The sequence below is a fragment of the Gallinula chloropus genome, assembly GCF_964237585.1.
Source record: "Gallinula chloropus genome assembly, chromosome: 25".
NCBI lineage: Eukaryota > Metazoa > Chordata > Aves > Gruiformes > Rallidae > Gallinula > Gallinula chloropus.
In genome coordinates this window covers 5,771,396-5,788,028 of record NC_140110.1, presented here as the reverse complement: position 1 = coordinate 5,788,028, position 16,633 = coordinate 5,771,396, and the positions used below count along the sequence as shown (strand labels likewise).

The 16,633-nt window shown below is 52.5% G+C and overlaps 1 protein-coding gene across 1 annotated transcript; it reads left to right on the top strand.

Moving 5' to 3' along the window:
* Positions 1-595: 595 nt before the first annotated feature.
* LOC311200918 (uncharacterized protein) lies at positions 596-13,622 on the top strand (the record flags this gene model as incomplete). The annotated part of the gene is made up of 3 exons (XM_084275221.1): positions 596-1,511; positions 7,045-7,184; positions 12,639-13,622. The coding sequence occupies 3 exons, from the start codon at positions 596-598 to the stop codon at positions 13,620-13,622; spliced, it is 2,040 nt and encodes a 679-aa protein (XP_084131347.1).
* Positions 13,623-16,633: the final 3,011 nt, after the last annotated feature.

Genomic DNA, 16,633 nt, shown 5'->3' with positions numbered 1-16,633 from the left:
CAGAGACATTGTCAGGGAGGGAGAAGGAGCTGCTTCCAGAAATGCCACCCAGCACAGACTCTGACCCCTCTGTGGATTACTACTGAGTCTTCTGATTGGCTTCTCTAGAGAACAGAAAACCCTGATTATGTTTCAGCCTGTCTCAGTCATTCCAGCCTTGTATGAATAACTGGGGCACAGGATAGCTGAGACCAGGTCTGATTGAGTAGCTCTGCCCACTATGCACTCAGGGGAAGGTTTCACTGGCACTGCAGCAGCAATGTCAGGGAGTTCTGACAGAAGAAACACACCTCAGGTACAGGCAGGAGAAAACCAAAGCTCCAAAGCTCTGCTCTGCCCTCAGGTGAAATTGGAGTGACAGTGCTGAAAAGCTCATTCATATCCACAAGGGATTTACCCTCCTCCCAGCAGTGGCAAGCTCAAGGCAGCACAAAACAGAGCTCCCAAAAGGGACCTGCCAAAAGTCTTCCCAAATACAGAGTGTCAATCTGAGGGTATTCCCTAAAATTTGCTAGAGGTATTCCTCAAAGCAGATTTTCCTAACTTTTCACTGTATTTTCCAACTCTCACAGCTCTCCCCACTTGAGGGCAGCAGATGTCCAACAGCAGCTCCTTCAGCCACTTCCTCCTCCTGCCCTTTGCAGACACACGGGAGCTGCAGCTCCTGCACTTCTGGATCTTCCTAGGCATCTACCTGGCTGCTCTCCTGGGCAATGGCCTCATCATCATCACCATAGCCTGTGACCACCACCTCCACACCCCCATGTACTTCTTTCTCCTCAACCTCTCTGTTCTTGACCTTGGCTGCATCTCCACCACTGTTCCCAAATCCATGGCCAATTCCTTGAGGGATACCAGGGCCATTTCCTACACAGGATGTGTGGCTCAACTCTTTTTCTTTTCCTTTTTTATCTCCACAGAGTACTTTCTTCTCACAGTCATGGCCTATGACCGCTACGTTGCCATCTGCCACCCCCTGCACTACGGGACCCTCCTGGGCAGCAGAGCTTGTGTCCACATGGCAGCAGCTGCCTGGGGCAGTGGGTTTTTCACTGCTGTGCTGCACACAGCCAACACATTTTCACTGCCCCTCTGCCGTGGTAATGCTGTTGACCAGTTCTTCTGTGAAATCCCCCAGATCCTCAAGCTCTCCTGCACAAATGCCTACCTCAGGGAGATTGGAGTCATTGTGGTCAGTGCCTGTTTAGGTTTTGGTTGTTTTGTGTTTATTGTGGTGTCCTCTGTGCAGATCTTCAGGGCTGTGCTGAGGATCCCCTCGCAGCAGGGTCGGCACAAAGCCTTTTCCACCTGCCTCCCTCACCTGGCTGTGGTCTGCCTGTTTGTCAGTACTGCGGTGTTTGCCAACCTGAAATCCTCCTCCATCTCGTCCCTGATTGTGGTTGTGCTAGTGTCATTTCTTTACTCGGTGTTTCCACCAGCAGTGAACCCCCTCATCTACAGCATGAGGAACCAGGAGCTCAAGGATGCCATGTGGAAACTGATGACTGGATGTTTCTAAGCAATAAAAGGCTTATCTTCTTCTACATATCACTGACCATGTATCTCATGTTTGGACCAGTCTCAATTTTTAGTATTTTATGTTTGAGGTTATGTCGTGGTTTCACCCCGGCTGAGAGCCGAGATCCATGCAGCTGCCTGCTCCTTAAAGGAAAAGAGCAGGGGAAGATGGAAGGGGGGGTGAGAGGCAAGGGAAGGGAAAAGGAAGGGGCAAATAACCCCAAAACCTAGAAATAAGAGGCCCGTGGGTTGGGATAAGGATAGTTTACTAAGATAGCAGAAAGATACAATATAACAATGCTAACAGGACTTTAGAGCAAAAATACATGAAGCTGTTGATACCCAATGCAGTTTCTCACTGAACCCACAGCTCAGGCCGTGCCTCCCAGAGCCGTCCCGGAACCCGACCGTCCCCCAAGAACCGCGCGTCCCGGAGCCGCCCTCGGACTTCCTCCCGTCAGCCCCCGATATCCTGGGCAGGACGTGATTGGCATGGAATACTCTCTTTGGTCAGTTGGGCCACCTGTCCTGGCTTTGCCCCTCCTTTCTCTAGCTAGAGAAATACGAAGAGCTGAGAAAGTCCTTGACTGTCTGACAGCAACTACAAACATCAGGGTGTTATCAGCACTGCTGTCATTTTAACTCTCAAACACAGAATTCCATCCGCTGCTACAAATTAAGTTAACTCCATCCTGACCAAAATCCAGGACATTATCCACCTCTTATTCCATACCATTTACGACATGACCAGATCCAACCATTTCTTTTGGGTACAACCAGTTTCTTGTTTCCGACACACATATATGTGTGTACACATGTATACGCACACATGTGCATACAGATATTATTCCCTTAGTCCATGGACCATTCCCCTCAGTTTGTTGAGTGAATGAACATTTAGTCCATGATGATTTTCAGGCTTCGTTCGTCGTAACAGTCTCTCATGGTGTCAGTATGCGCTGTTGGATCATTGCATGCTGCATCTCGGGCTCTCGACCGATACACCTGACATGGTCCATGTTCACAGTCTGTGAATCAAAGATGTTCATTTTCAAAGGGAAGGAGGAAAAAGTTCTTGGAACACCAGGTCTTGGTCCTGTCATCGTGGCACTCTTCCTTCATTGACTTGTATGACTCCGGCTGTAACTCCATTGGTACAACATGCAACAACATACAGCAATAAGAGCAATAATGAATGTACAGTAATGGGTTATTTAGCAATTATTATAATACAATTTCTACCTTATTAATTCTATTGGCTATTCTCACCTAAAATCAAATCCCTTTGAGGTACACATCGAACTTCTCCATCCTTCTGCATTACCCACCAAGTACAACCAGGTCCTTGAGCAAAAACAATCCCAGACATGGGTTTACCTTTGCCTGAAGCAGGGATAACCCAAACCGTCTTCCCTAATATACTCTTCATATGCACCACTGGAACTCTGTCTCCTACAGTGCGTGGAAATTTTGACTGGGCAGGACTCAATTCTTTCTGGGGTGCCGTGTCGCCATAGGACTTGCCTTTCCAGACCCAGGATTGTATTCCGGGCAGTGGCATGGGGTACAGGATATGTTTCCAGCCAGCCGGTGGTTGCCTCCACCATCGTAAGCACATAACGCTTGCCATGGCGTGTTCGTGGGAGGGTGATGTAATCAATCTGCCAGGCCTCCCCATATTTATATTTCATCCACCGTCCTCCATACCAAAGGGGCTTCAACCGCTTCGCTTGCCTGATTGTGGCACACGTCTCACACTCATGGATAACTTGTGCAATAGCATCCATGGTTAAGTCCACCCCTCGATCCTGAGCCCATCTATATGTTGCATCTCTCCCTTGATGACCTGAGGAATCATGAGCCCATCGAGCTAGGAATAATTCACCCTTACGTTGCCAGTCTAGATCTACCTGGGCCACTTCAATCCTGGCAGCCTTATCTACCTGATGGTTGTTTTGATGTTCCTCTACGGCCCAACTCTTTGGTACATGGGCATCAACATGACGTACCTTTGCAACAAGCTTCTCTAACCGGGCAGCAATAACTTGCCATAAGTCAGCAGCCCATATGGGTTTGCCTCTATGCTGCCAGTTGTTCTTTTTCCACTGCTGCAACCAACCCCACAGGGCATTGGCTACCATCCATGAATCAGTATAAAGGTAGAGCATTGGCCACTTTTCTCTCTCAGCAATGTCCAGGGCTAACTGTATGGCCTTCACCTCAGCGAACTGGCTTGATTCACCTTCTCCTTCAGTGGCTTCTGCTACTCGTCTTGCAGGACTCCATACGGCAGCTTTCCATCTTCGATGCTTTCCCACAAGGCGACAGGAGCCATCAGTGAACAGGGCATATTGCTTCTCATTCTCTGGTAATTTGTTGTAAGGTGGGGCTTCTTCAGCCCGTGTCACCTCCTCATCCTCTGGTGACATCCCAAAATCTTTGCCTTCAGGCCAGTCTGTGGTCACTTCCACGATTCCTGGGTGATTAGGGTTTCCTATTCGAGCCCGCTGAGTAATTAGTGCAACCCACTTGCTCCACGTAGCATCAGTGGCGTGGTGTGTAGAAGGGACTTTCCCTTTGAACATCCAGCCCAGCACTGGCAGTCGGGGTGCCAGGAGGAGCTGGGCTTCAGTTCCAATCACTTCTGAAGCGGCTGGAACCCCTTCATAGGCGGCCAGTATTTCCTTTTCTGTTGGAGTATAATTGGCCTCAGATCCTTTGTAGGCCCGACTCCAAAACCCCAGCGGTCGACCTCGAGTCTCTCCTTGTGCTTTCTGCCAGAGACTCCAGGTAGGGCCATTTTCTCCAGCCGCAGTGTAAAGCACATTTTTAATGTCTGTCCCTGTCCAGACAGGCCCAAGGGCCACTGCATGGACTATCTCGCGTTTGATCTGCTCAAAGGCTTGTTGCTGCTCAGGGCCCCATTGGAAATCATTCCTCTTCCGAGTTATGTGGTAAAGTGGGCTCACAATGAGACTGTAGTTTGGGACATGCATTCGCCAAAAACCTATAACACCTAAGAAAGCTTGTGTTTCCTTTTTGTTGCTTGGTGGAGACATAGCTGCTATTTTATTGATAATGTCCATTGGGATCTGACGATGCCCATCCTGCCATTTTATTCCTAAAAACTGGATTTCTTGCGTAGGCCCCTTGACTTTACTTTGCTTTAGAGCAAAACCAGCTTCTAGAAGGATTTGAATTATCTTTTTTCCTTTCTCAAATACTTCCTCTGCCGTATTGCCCCATACAATGATGTCATCAATATACTGCAGGTGCTCTGGGGCTTCACCCTTTTCCAGTGTAGTCTGAATCAGTCCATGGCAGATGGTGGGGCTGTGTTTCCACCCCTGGGGCAGACGATTCCATGTGTATTGGATGCCCCTCCAGGTGAAAGCAAACTGTGGCCTGCACTCTGGCACCAGTGGTATTGAGAAGAAAGCATTTGCAATGTCAATTGTGGCATACCACTTGGCTGCCTTTGACTCCAGTTCATACTGCAGTTCCAGCATGTCCGGTACAGCAGCACTCATACCTGGAGTGACTTCATTTAGGCCACGATAATCCACTGTCAGCCTCCACTCTCCATCAGACTTCCGCACTGGCCACATGGGACTGTTAAAGGGTGAGCGAGTTCGGCTGATCACTCCTTGACTCTCCAGTTGACGAATCAGCTTATGGATGGGGATCAGGGAATCCCAGTTAGTACGGTATTGTCTCCTGTGCACTGTCATCGTAGCAATTGGCACTTGCTGTTCTTCGACCTTCAACAACCCCACAACAGAAGGATCCTCTGAGAGTCCAGGCAATGCACACAACTGTTCAATTTCTTCTGTCTCCAAAGCAGCTATTCCAAAAGCCCATCGGTACCCTTTTGGGTCTTTAAAATACTCTCTACGGAGATAATCCATACCTAAAATGCATGGAGCTTCTGGGCCAGTCACAATTGGGTGTTTCTCCCAGTCCTTCCCAGTTAAGCTCACTTCAGCCTCTAACACAGTCAATTGTTGGGATGCCCCTGTCACTCCAGAAATGCTGACAGGTTCTGTCCCAACATGATTCGATGGCATTAGCGTACACTGGGCACCAGTATCCACCAGAGCCTTGTACTCTTGTGGGTCTGACGTGCCAGGCCATCGGATCCACACAGTCCAATAAACACGGTTATCCCTCTCCTCCACCTGGCTGGAGGCAGGGCCCCTCTATTGTTGCTGACTGTGTTGGCTGTTCACTGGTGCAGCGTTCTTCCTGGCAGAATCACATTGTGCGATTCTTTCATCTCGCAGCTCATTTACTCGTGCTTGAAGGGCTGAGGTGGCTGCATACCCCACTTCATCATGTCCTCACCATGGTCACGCAGGTAAAACCACAGCGTCTCTCGCAGTGTGTTCCTTCTGTATCCTCCCTTCTGGGATGATGGACGCTTTCTCCCAGTAGCTGCAACATGGCTGCATACGGGTTGGGAGTTGGACACATTTTTGTCAAGTCGTTTGACAAGTTTCTCTTCTGCTGCGATGACAGAGAGGGAAACATTGTCCTGATAACTCCGGAGTCGGCAGGACACCTTATATACGGTTGGTGGATATGTATCACTCCAGTCCATTGTTGCCAATGAATTGGTGTGCCCTGCTGGGGGACTTTATACAACCTTGCGCCACATATCTGGGGTGCACAGGACGTCATCAGGATCAGAGGGACACAGTGAGTTTTCCATATCATAATAAATTACCTCCCGTACAGCTAATTCTCTCAGGTGCTGGATAACTGCCTCTATGCTGTTGCACTTGGGTGACTGACATGTAATGTATTCCTTTATGGGATACCTTTCCTTCACACTTGACAGTAGTCGCCTCCAGAGGCTGAGGATTTCAGGCTTTTCCCCAATTGCCTTATCAATGCCTCCTTCTCTAGCTAGGGATGCCAACTGCTTGGCCTCCCTGCCATCTAATTCCAGACTACTGGCCCCGTGATCCCAGCATCGGAGCAACCAAGTGATGATGTGCTCACTTGGGTGGCGGCTGAAATCTTTTCGAACCTCACGCAGCTCACTCAGGGTCAGGGATCATGTGACAACAACCTCATCCTGAGATGGTTGAGATGGCCCTGCCTTATCCTGAGATGGTTGAGATGGGGGGGACTGTGGTGTCAACTGCTTGTAAGACAAGACTCTGAAAAGCTGAAAGGGAAGAAAACACTCACTGGCATCTCCTTCAGCCCAGTGAAATTGAAGAAGGCTGTGTTTACCTTTCAGAGGTGTTCTCTGTGGTGACAGAACCTCCCCGCCCTGCAGAGACCCCCTGGCCTTTCTGGGGTTGCTGTTGTTTGACGCGATTGTGTCACTATCCAGTGTGATTCACACTCCAGTCCTGTACATGCAGGTACTGGGAGTTACCAGTCGTTGACATCAGGGTTTAGTGGGACGTGGTCGTACATCTGTGTGTTGAGTTACTGTGGGACTGTGAGCGAGTACAGGAACACACAAGTGATTTTACTCTGTGGGGGAGGCCTTTGTTCGTGTATCTCCTCAAGTTTCATGGTACCTTTTTGTCAACGTTTTCTGCCTCCAGGCTGTGGACACCTTCAGCAATGGAACTGGCTACACCAAAAGGCTCTGTCTCCTCCCAAATCACGTTACTCGTCACCCCTGGGAGAGAACAGCTAAGACTGGGGTAGAAAGGAGAGCAAGGAAGTTACTCCTGGGGTAACTGCTCCCCAATTCCATGGCTGGCAAAATTCTGCTGTTTCAAGGAAATCCACAAGATGGGCTCGACCTCCTGAGCCTTGTCTCTTAGGGGAACTTTGGGCTGGGGACCAGCACTGAAAGTGGCTCTGTGATCACAGAAACCTCAAGGCTTGCCCCAGGGGAAGGCGTTGTATCAATAAAGTCGAGTTGGATGGGGCCCTGGGCAACCTTGTGTAGATCCAGGCTGGAGGTTGGTGTCCCTTCCTGTGGCAGGAGGTTTGGAGCTCTGTGACCCTTGGGGTCCCTTCCAACCCAGACCAGTTTGGGATTCTGTGATTCTATGATCCAAGCACAGCCTAACCCTGTCTAGTCCACCTCTAGACCATGCCCTCAAGCACAACATGTACACACCTTTTAAATACCTCCAGGGATTGTGAGTCCACCACTTCCCTGGGCAGCCTGTTCCAGTACTTGGCTACCCTTTCAGTAAAGAAATTCTTCCTGATATGTAACCTAAATCTCCCCTGGTGCATTTGACACCATTTCTTCTTATCCCATCCATCCCTATCTGAGATAAGAAACTGACCCTCACCTCTCTACACATTCCTTGCAGGTAGTTGTAGGGAGCGAGGTGTCCCCTCAGCCTCCTGTTGTTAAGACTTAAAAGCCCCAGTTCCCTCAGCTGATCCTCATAGTGTTACAGTCACCCTGATATAATAGTTTAACTTCGAGGTGATTTTGGTTTTAGTTTAGAGTATGATATTGATTTTAAAGGAGTTACAGGAGCTGTGAGAATATACAGCATGTTAAGGCTTTTAGAGATGTCCTGATTTCGGTCAGGATGGAGTTAACTTCTTCTGTAGCAGCGGATGGAATTCTGTGTTTGGGAGTTAAAATGAAAGCAGTGCTGGTAACACCCTGATGTTGTTAGTTGTGTCAGACAGTCAAGGACTTTCTCAGCTCTTCATGTTTCTCTATTCATGAGAAAGGAGGGGTGAAGCCAGGACAGATGACCCAAACTGGCCAAAGAGAGTATTCCACGCCAATCACGTCCTGCCCAGTGCGACGGGGGGCTGATGGGAGGAAGGCCGAGGGCGGCTCCAGGACACGCGGTTCTTGGGGGACGGTCGGGTTCTGGGACGGCTCTGGGAGGCACGGCCTGAGCTGTGGGTTTGGTGAGAAACTGCACTGTGTATCAACAGCTTCATATATTTTTCCTCTAAAGTCCTGTTAGCATTGTTATATTGTATCTTTCTGTTATCTTAGTAAACTGTCCTTATCCCAACCCACGGGCCTCTTAGTTTCTTGGTTTTGGGGTTATTTGCCCCTTCCTTTTCCCTTTCCTTACCTTTCACCCCCCCTTCCCCCTTCCCCTGCTCTTTTCCTTTAAGGAGCAGGCAGCTGCATGGATCTCGGCTCTCAGCCGGGGTGAAACCACGACAGAGGGTTAGGCTGAGGGTTAGGCATTGGGCTAGGGGTTAGGGTTAGACTGAGGGTTAGGCTGAGGATTAGGTGTTGGGTTAGGCATTGGGTTAGGCATTGGGTTAGGCATTGGGTCAGGCTGAGCGTTAGGCAGTGGGTTAGGCTGAGGGTTAAGTGTTGGGTTAGGCTGAGGGTTAGGCTGTGGGTTAGGTGATGGGTTAGGCTGAAGGTTAGGTGTTGGCTTAGGTGTTGGGTTAGGCTGTGGGTTAGGTGTTAGGTTAGACTGAGGCTTAGGTGTTGGGTTAGGCTGAGATTTAGCCGTTGGGTTAGGCTGAGTTAGGCATTGGGTTAGGTGTGTTAGGTGTTGGGTTAGACTGAGGGTTAGACTGAGGGTTAGGTTGCGGGTTAGGCAGTGAGTTAGGCTGAGGGTTAGATGTTGGGTTAGGCTGAGGGTTAGGCTGAGGGTTAGGCATTGGGTTGGGTGTTAGATTAGACTGAGGTTTAGGATGAGTGTTAGGCACTGGGTTAGGTGTTGGGTCAATCGTTGGGTTAGGCTGACGGTTAGGTGTTGTGTTAGGTGTTGGGTTAGGCTGTGGGTTAGGTGTTGGGTTAGGCTGTGGGTTAGGTGTTGCGTTAGGCTGTGGGTTAGGCTGAGGGTTTGGGCCATGCTGCTGTGGTGTCTCCACAGTGGTCACTGAGCTCCTTCTCTTCAGCTCCATGGTGATGATGAGGATGTGTCCCAGGAGAGCAGCCAGGTAGATGCCCAGGAAGAGCCAGAAGTGAAGGGCTGCAGCTCACGTGTTTCTGAAGGCCAGGAGGAGGAACTGGGTGGTGGAGCTGCTGTTGGACATCTGCTGCTGCTGGATGTTAGGATCCATCTATGGAGAACCGGGCAGGGGAAGCTGGGACAGGTGTCTGAGGGGAAAACTGCCATTTCTCCCAGTACCTCCCCAAAACAAACACCCTGCACACAACAAGCAGCATCTCTACTGCCCCATCCCTCTGGTATCTTCTCCATGGAGCTCCTGGGCGTTGCCACAGGAGAGAACTCCCTTCTGGAATGCAGCCTGCAGCCCCCAAACATCCCCCTCCTCAGAAGAGCAGGTGTCTTGAGGAGCACGTTGTCTCATGGCAGCCCCCAGCCTAGGAGGGGACCAGGCTTTAACCACCCCAGCTGGGTCAGTCCTAAAGATAAACCAGGCTTTAAACACACCAGCTGGGCCAGGAACAAGTGTCCCTGAGCTGCCTCCTCTTCCCAGGAGAGCCTCCCAGGGAGCAGCTCGTTTCCCCCTGAGCTTGGGGGTGCTGAGTGGGCCCCACAGGTGCCGGTTTCACCTCCCTGGCCCTGCACCTTCCCTTCCCTTCCCTTCCCTTCCCTTCCCTTCCCTTCCCTTCCCTTCCCTTCCCTTCCCTTCCCTTCCCTTCCCTTCCCTTCCCTTCCCTTCCCTTCCCTTCCCTTCCCTTCCCTTCCCTTCCCTTCCCTTCCCTTCCCTTCCCTTCCCTTCCCTTCCCTTCCCTTCCCTTCCCTTCCCTTCCTTTCCCTCAGAGGGGTTCCAGACCCCCACCACTGATGGGATGTGGGTGGTGGGAGATGTTGGGGGGATCCATACCCCCACCACCAATGGGATGTGAGTGGTGGGACACCTGAGGGGGATTAAGACCACCACCACGGATAGGATGTGGGTGGTGGGACAGGTTGGAGGGATCCAGACCCCCACCACTGATGGGATGTGGGTGGTGGGAGATGTTGGGGGGATCCATACCCCCACCACTGATGGGATGTGGGTGGTAGGGCATATTGGAGGGATGCAGACCCCCACCATTTATGGCACATGGGTGGTGGGACATCTCAGACGGTTCTAGCCCCCAACCACAGATGGGATGTGGGTGGTGGGACATCCTGGGGGCAGAGGAACAAGCACAGGTAGTGGAGAGTGATGGAGAAGCCGTGCTGGGGGTGGCTGAGGCTCTTGTGGGGGTGGCCCCCTCCCAGAGAACTGATGTCCTTTGTTGTCTGAGCCGCTGCCTCTTCCTTGGAGGCCCATGAGATCCTGGATGCCCAGGGAGACCCTGAGGGAGCCCAGAGGGGGAGGGGGAGGAGAAGGAGGAGAAGGAGGAGGAGGAGGAGGAGGAGGAGGAGGTGATGCTCTGGGCTTGGGCAGCAGCAGGAGCTCCCAGCAAGAGGAGACACCTCTGCTTGGGAGCAGCTCCTCTGCAGGCAGCCAGGAGAGAGGAGCAGGATGGGGAGGTGAAGGGTGGAAGGACGTGGAGAGGTGGAGGAACCCTAAAACCCTTCTGTGATGTCAATCCCCAGCTCCCAGGTCTTCTACAGCATCTCACAGTGGGTGGGAGGGGGGTCTGTAAGTACCACTCCCACGGCTGAGGAGGATGAGCCTCAGAGCTGGGATTGACCACCCCCCCCTTTCTCCTGTGGGTAGTCATGGGGGTGTGGAGCCTCCCCCTGTCCTTCTGAGCAGGGTCTCCACATCCTGGGGGAGATGTGAGCCAGGAGAGGGATGGGTTTGGGGGCTTCTTCATCCAGGGTCATCACTCAGGAGCTGGGGGAAGGAGCTGGGGGTGGAAGGAACTCCCAGACCCTGGGGGCTGCAGGAGATGTTCCAGGACACATTTCCTGAGGACAGGGTGAGGTGGGGGTGAAGGAGCTTTGCTGAGCCTGTGCTGTCCCTGTCCAGCTCCTGGGGGTGGGTGGGTGGGTTTGGGGGGGTGTTTTTTGGGTAGTGGGTGTGGGGGGGAAATGGAGATATGAGGTCTCCAGTTTGACCAGGTCACCGTGGCCATCAGGAAAGGCAGTTGAAAGCCTCCTGATGTGCCCCCCAGCCCCACCTCCCCCTCTTGTGTCGCCTCCGCTGTGCCCACCAGCGTGTTCCTGACCCACGGACAGACAGACAGACAGACAGACAGACGCTCCTTACGGACAGACAAGTGTCTGGAGGGACGGTGGCTTGGATGGTATCTGTGGGTGCTGACTGAGGAAACATGGGGCACAAGAAAACACAGCCCAGGGTGAGAACCTGCTGGCCTGGGAGCGGAGCCCAGCAGCATCCTGGGAGGGAGAAGGTAGAGTGCTCTTCCTCCCAGTGAGCCCCCATCCCTCCCACCCCAGGGGTCTGCAGCACGGACCACCTCCCCTACATCCCCAACAGAGCCTTGGGAAAGCTCCCCACAGGGCTGGGGAGGAACTTGTGGGTGCTTGGAGGGCGGGATGCCCAGCTGGGGAAGGGGGGACGGGGTCCTGAGGGCCTCTCCCTGGCCTCTCCCCACCAGCCCCTTGCTGGGTTTTCCTCCTTTGGCTGCTTCTCTCATCAGTGTCTCCATGGAAACCAGAGGTAACAGGTTGTCTCACACCTCTGGGGCTGTAGGCAACAGGCAATGAGCTGTGTTTCTCTTCACCAGATGACACCGTCAGGGCACTTGGTTGTCTCCTTGGGGTGGGGGGCCCTTTGGAGCTGTGAGCTGCACCCCAGGATGCAAACCTGCCCTGTAGCACCTCTGCTCTCCCTGGAAGCCCTGAGGAGGAGCTAAGAGGTGCCATAGCAAATCCTCCTGCCTCTCAGGACCCTGTTCTCCTGGAGAGAAGCAGAAATGCTGAGGGTTTGACAACTGACAACCCTCCCCAGGAAGATTTGAGGGGTGGCTGTGTTCCCTCTCTGACTGCCCTGTCCCCCTCTGGTGTTTCTCAGGAGTTGGGGGTGCAGGTGATGATGAGCCCCTCTGTAGAGTTAGGGGTGGGTTCATCTGAAAGAGCCCAACAACTGGGCTGGTCACTATCTCAAATATTCCTGCAAAGCAGGGGTGAGTCCTTGGGAGCAGAGGTCAGAGGTGGGTCCAGAGAGGACCCTCCCTCAGGACCAACCAGACCTCCAGTGGCAGAGCTGAAGGTGACTATCCTACAAGAGAAACAGGGGGAAGGTGTAGCAGGGGCTGTCCATGGGACTTGCCTTTGGTTTTCCCTGGAGAAGTGTCCCTAACCTGTCACTGGTTTTATCTCTTTGCAAAGTGCCCCCATGTCCAGAGGGATGAGATGTCCAACAGCAGCTCCATCACCCACTTCCTCCTCCTGGCCTTCAGAAACATATGGGAGCTGCAGCTCCTGCACTTCTCGCTCTTCCTGGGCATCTACCTGGCTGCTCTCCTGGGCAACGGGCTCATCATCATCACCATAGCCTGTGACCACCACCTCCACACGCCCATGTACTTCTTCCTCTTCAACCTCTCCCTCCTCGACCTGGGTTCCATCTCCACCACGGTCCCCAAAGCCATGGCCAATTCCCTCTGGGACAGCAGGGCCATTTCCTACGCGGGATGTGCTGTTCAGCTTTTCTTCTTCTCTTTTCTGATGGCAGCAGAGTATTCTCTTCTCACAGTCATGGCCTATGACCGCTACGTTGCCATCTGCCACCCCCTGCACTACGGGACCCTCCTGGGCAGCAGAGCTTGTGTCCACATGGCAGCAGCTGCCTGGGGCAGTGGGTTTCTCCATGCTGTGCTGCACACAGCCAATACATTTTCAGTGCCCCTCTGCAAGGGCAATGCCCTTGACCAGTTCTTCTGTGAAGTCCCCCAGATCCTCAAGCTCTCCTGCTCACATGCCTACCTCAGGGAAGTTGGGCTCGTTGTTTTTAGTGCTTTTCTATTCATGGCTTGTTTCCTGTTCATCCTGGTGTCCTATGTGCAGATCTTCAGGGCTGTGCTGAGGATCCCCTCGCAGCAGGGACGGCACAAAGCCTTTTCCACCTGCCTCCCTCACCTGGCCGTGGTCTCCCTGTTCATCAGCACCAGCATGTTTGCCTACCTGAAGCCCCCCTCCATCTCCTCCCCATCCCTGGACCTGGTGGTGGCTGTTCTGTACTCGGTGGTGCCTCCTGCAGTGAACCCCCTTATCTACAGCATGAGGAACCAGGAGCTCAAGGACACACTCAAGAATCTCATGACCCACGTGTCACTCAGCAGCAGCAGCCCGACCGTGTCTCTTCACAAGTGACTCCTACCCCCTCTGAGGAACCTCCTGTGCTTTTGGCACAGTGTCCATGATAACCCTGTTTGTCCAGGACTCTCTGCAGCTGCTCCACCCCTCCCTCCAGCCACCCACGTCCATGTGTGTGGAGTGAGGGGGCAGCTGGCTCCTCATGTTGTATCTCTGCAATAAAAGGGTGTTTTCCAGTGCCGGTGTCTGGAGGTTGGGTTCCTCTTTCACGGAGGATGTAAGGAGCAGGATGAAAGTTCCTCCTATGAGGATGTGCTGGGTTGTTGGTTGGCTGAGGGGAGGACAGGGGCTACGGGCCTGAGGTATGGGCCGGGGATTTGGGATTGGGGTATAGGCCCGGGGTATGGGCCTGGGGGATGCCTTTAGAGTATGGGCCCTTAGGGTATGGGACTGGGGTATGGGCCTGGGGTCTGGGTCTGGGGTATGGGCCTGGGGTGTGGGGTACAGTCCTGGGGTAGGGGCCTGTGGATGCCCAGTGCTCCCAGGGATGGTGGCCAATTCCCAGGGACCTGCCTGGGGTTTGTCCCCGTGGCTTTCAGGCACCACAGCCCACGTGCTCTGCAGAGCAGCACCACCAGCCTGGGGCCCGGCGGGGAGGCCGGGGAGGAGGCCTGAGTGTCCAGCCGGGCCAGCGCGGCCACTGTGCCCAGGGAAAAGGCTCTGTAGGGGCAGGGACATCCCAGGAGAAGACAACACACATGAGCAACTCTGGTCTTCTGGATGGGACCTTCAGAGCCCATCTAGTCCCACCCTGCAGTGAGCAGGGACATCTTTGCTAGAGCAGGTCGCTCACAGCCCCATTGAGCCCGACCTTGGATGTCTCCAGGGATGGGGCCTCCACTACTTCTCTGGGCACCCTGAGCCAGAGATCTACCACCCTCAGAGTGAAGAACTTCTTCCCAACACCCAACCTCAGTCTCTCTTTTCTAGTTTAATCCCATCACCCCTCATCCCATCGCTCCATGTCCTCTGGAACAGTTCTTCCCCAGCTTCCTACAGGCACCTTTCAGGGACTGGATGGTGCTATAAAATGGTCCCCCCAGAGCCTTCTCCTCTCCCTGCTGGCCCAGCCCAGCTCAGGACTTAGTTCTGAGGGGTAGGCCAGCCCTACCTGGCCTCTCTGCTTGCCCAGGACCTGGCAGACCCTGGGGCAGGGGAGTCTTTCAAGTCACAGGTCTCCAGCCAGGCTCTGCTCCACTGATCCCCACCCTCTGAGTTCAGCCCAGGTGTCGCTGGGGATGCAGGGCAGTGTCATAAATTGGGGAGTTTTCTTTCCTTTATGCTGTGTTGAGTCTCTTTTCCTCTCACACTGATTGTGGAATGATCTCTCCTTGTCCTTATCTCCACTCCTAAGCCTCTCAATATCTATTTTCTCTCCTGTCCAGCTGAAAAGGGGAGTGATGGACCAACTTTGGTGGGCATCTGGCCTCCAGCCAGGGTCAAACCACCACAGGCTGATAAAGAATTAATAGAATAACAAAGGGAATTGCCAAAGAACACAAAGAACAACACAATAGGACATGTTGTGGAGTGGACTCCCTGTATAAATTTAAAAAATAAATAATTAATGGGGAAAAAATCTATATACTGCAATTTGATAGTGACTCAGTGACATGAGATGTGTTTGAAAAATCCCCCCAACACAGCTAACTGGGTATGATTATGGAATATTGGAGAAAGAACCATCCCAGGGGACCGCTGGCAAATTGCTTTCTCTGAGCTCCCAAGAAAAGAGGGGTGCAAGTACTGATTGGGAGTTATCAATACCTTTTCTGGGTGTCCAGAGACATTTCCTTGCAAAACAAAGCCAGATGAGGAATTGAAGTATTATTAAATGAGATAATACCTCAGTCTGGGGTACTTCTGGTCATGTAATCAGAGGTACTCATTTTGTGCCCAAGCAGTGAAGCAGGGAAGCAAGCTAATGAGAATTGATTGGCAATTACATAGGCCCTGTAAGCCACAAGCCAGTGGGCAGGGGAAAGATTAACAGTTGGGGTGTGTTGCTTTTGCAAACTGAAATGGGTTGTGGTATTTTTTTCTCTGCTGACTTGGGAAGTGGAGGATTCAGACTGCCTCATCTGAAATCCTTTGTTGGGGATTCAGGAATAGGAAGATAAAGGACAATAGTTGATCTGGGGATGCAACAGACAGCACATAAGATAAGGGGGGGACGACACTGCTGATGATTATAATTGGCATTATTGTGATGAGTTTTGCTGTTGGTTGTGTTAATTATGGTAACATCTCTCTCTCAGACAAGGACTCAATCAGAAACTGAGGAATACAGAGCTCTGCTAAAGTATGTAAGTGAAACTTAGGTCAGTGAAAACGTGGAAGTCGTTGAATTGTGACTCAGGTCATGGGGTGGAATGTAGGGAATTGCAGGTGACACTAAACTAGGAGGAAGTGTTGATCTGCCTGAGGGTAGGGAGGCTCTTCAGAGGGATCTGAACAGACTGGACCGATGGGCTGAGACGAACGGGATGAAGTTTAACAAGGCCAAGGGCAGAGTGCTGCACATGGGACAGAACAACCCCATGCAGCGCTACAGGCTGGGGGAGGTTGGCTGGAGAGCTGTCAGGAAGAGAAGGACCTGGGGGTGTTGGGTGACTGCAGGCTGAATATGAGCCAGCAGTGTGCCCGGGCAGCCAAAAAGGCCACTGGCATCTTGGCTTGCATCAAAACCAGTGTGGCCAGTAGGTCTAGGGAGGTGATTGTGCCCCTGGACTGGGCATTGGTGAGGCCACACCTTGAGTGCTGGGTCCAGTTCTGGGCTCCCCACCATGAAAAGGACATTCAAGTCCTTGACCAAGTGCAGAGAAGGGCAATCAGGCTGGGGAAGGGGCTGGAGGGCAAATCCTCTGAGTAGCAGCTGAGGGAGCTGGGGGTGTTCAGCCTGGAGAAGAGGAGGCTGAGGGGAGACCTTATCACCAATTACAACTACCTGAAGGGAGGTTGTAGAGAGGTGGGGATGGTCTCTTCAGCCAGGTGACAGAAGATAGAAC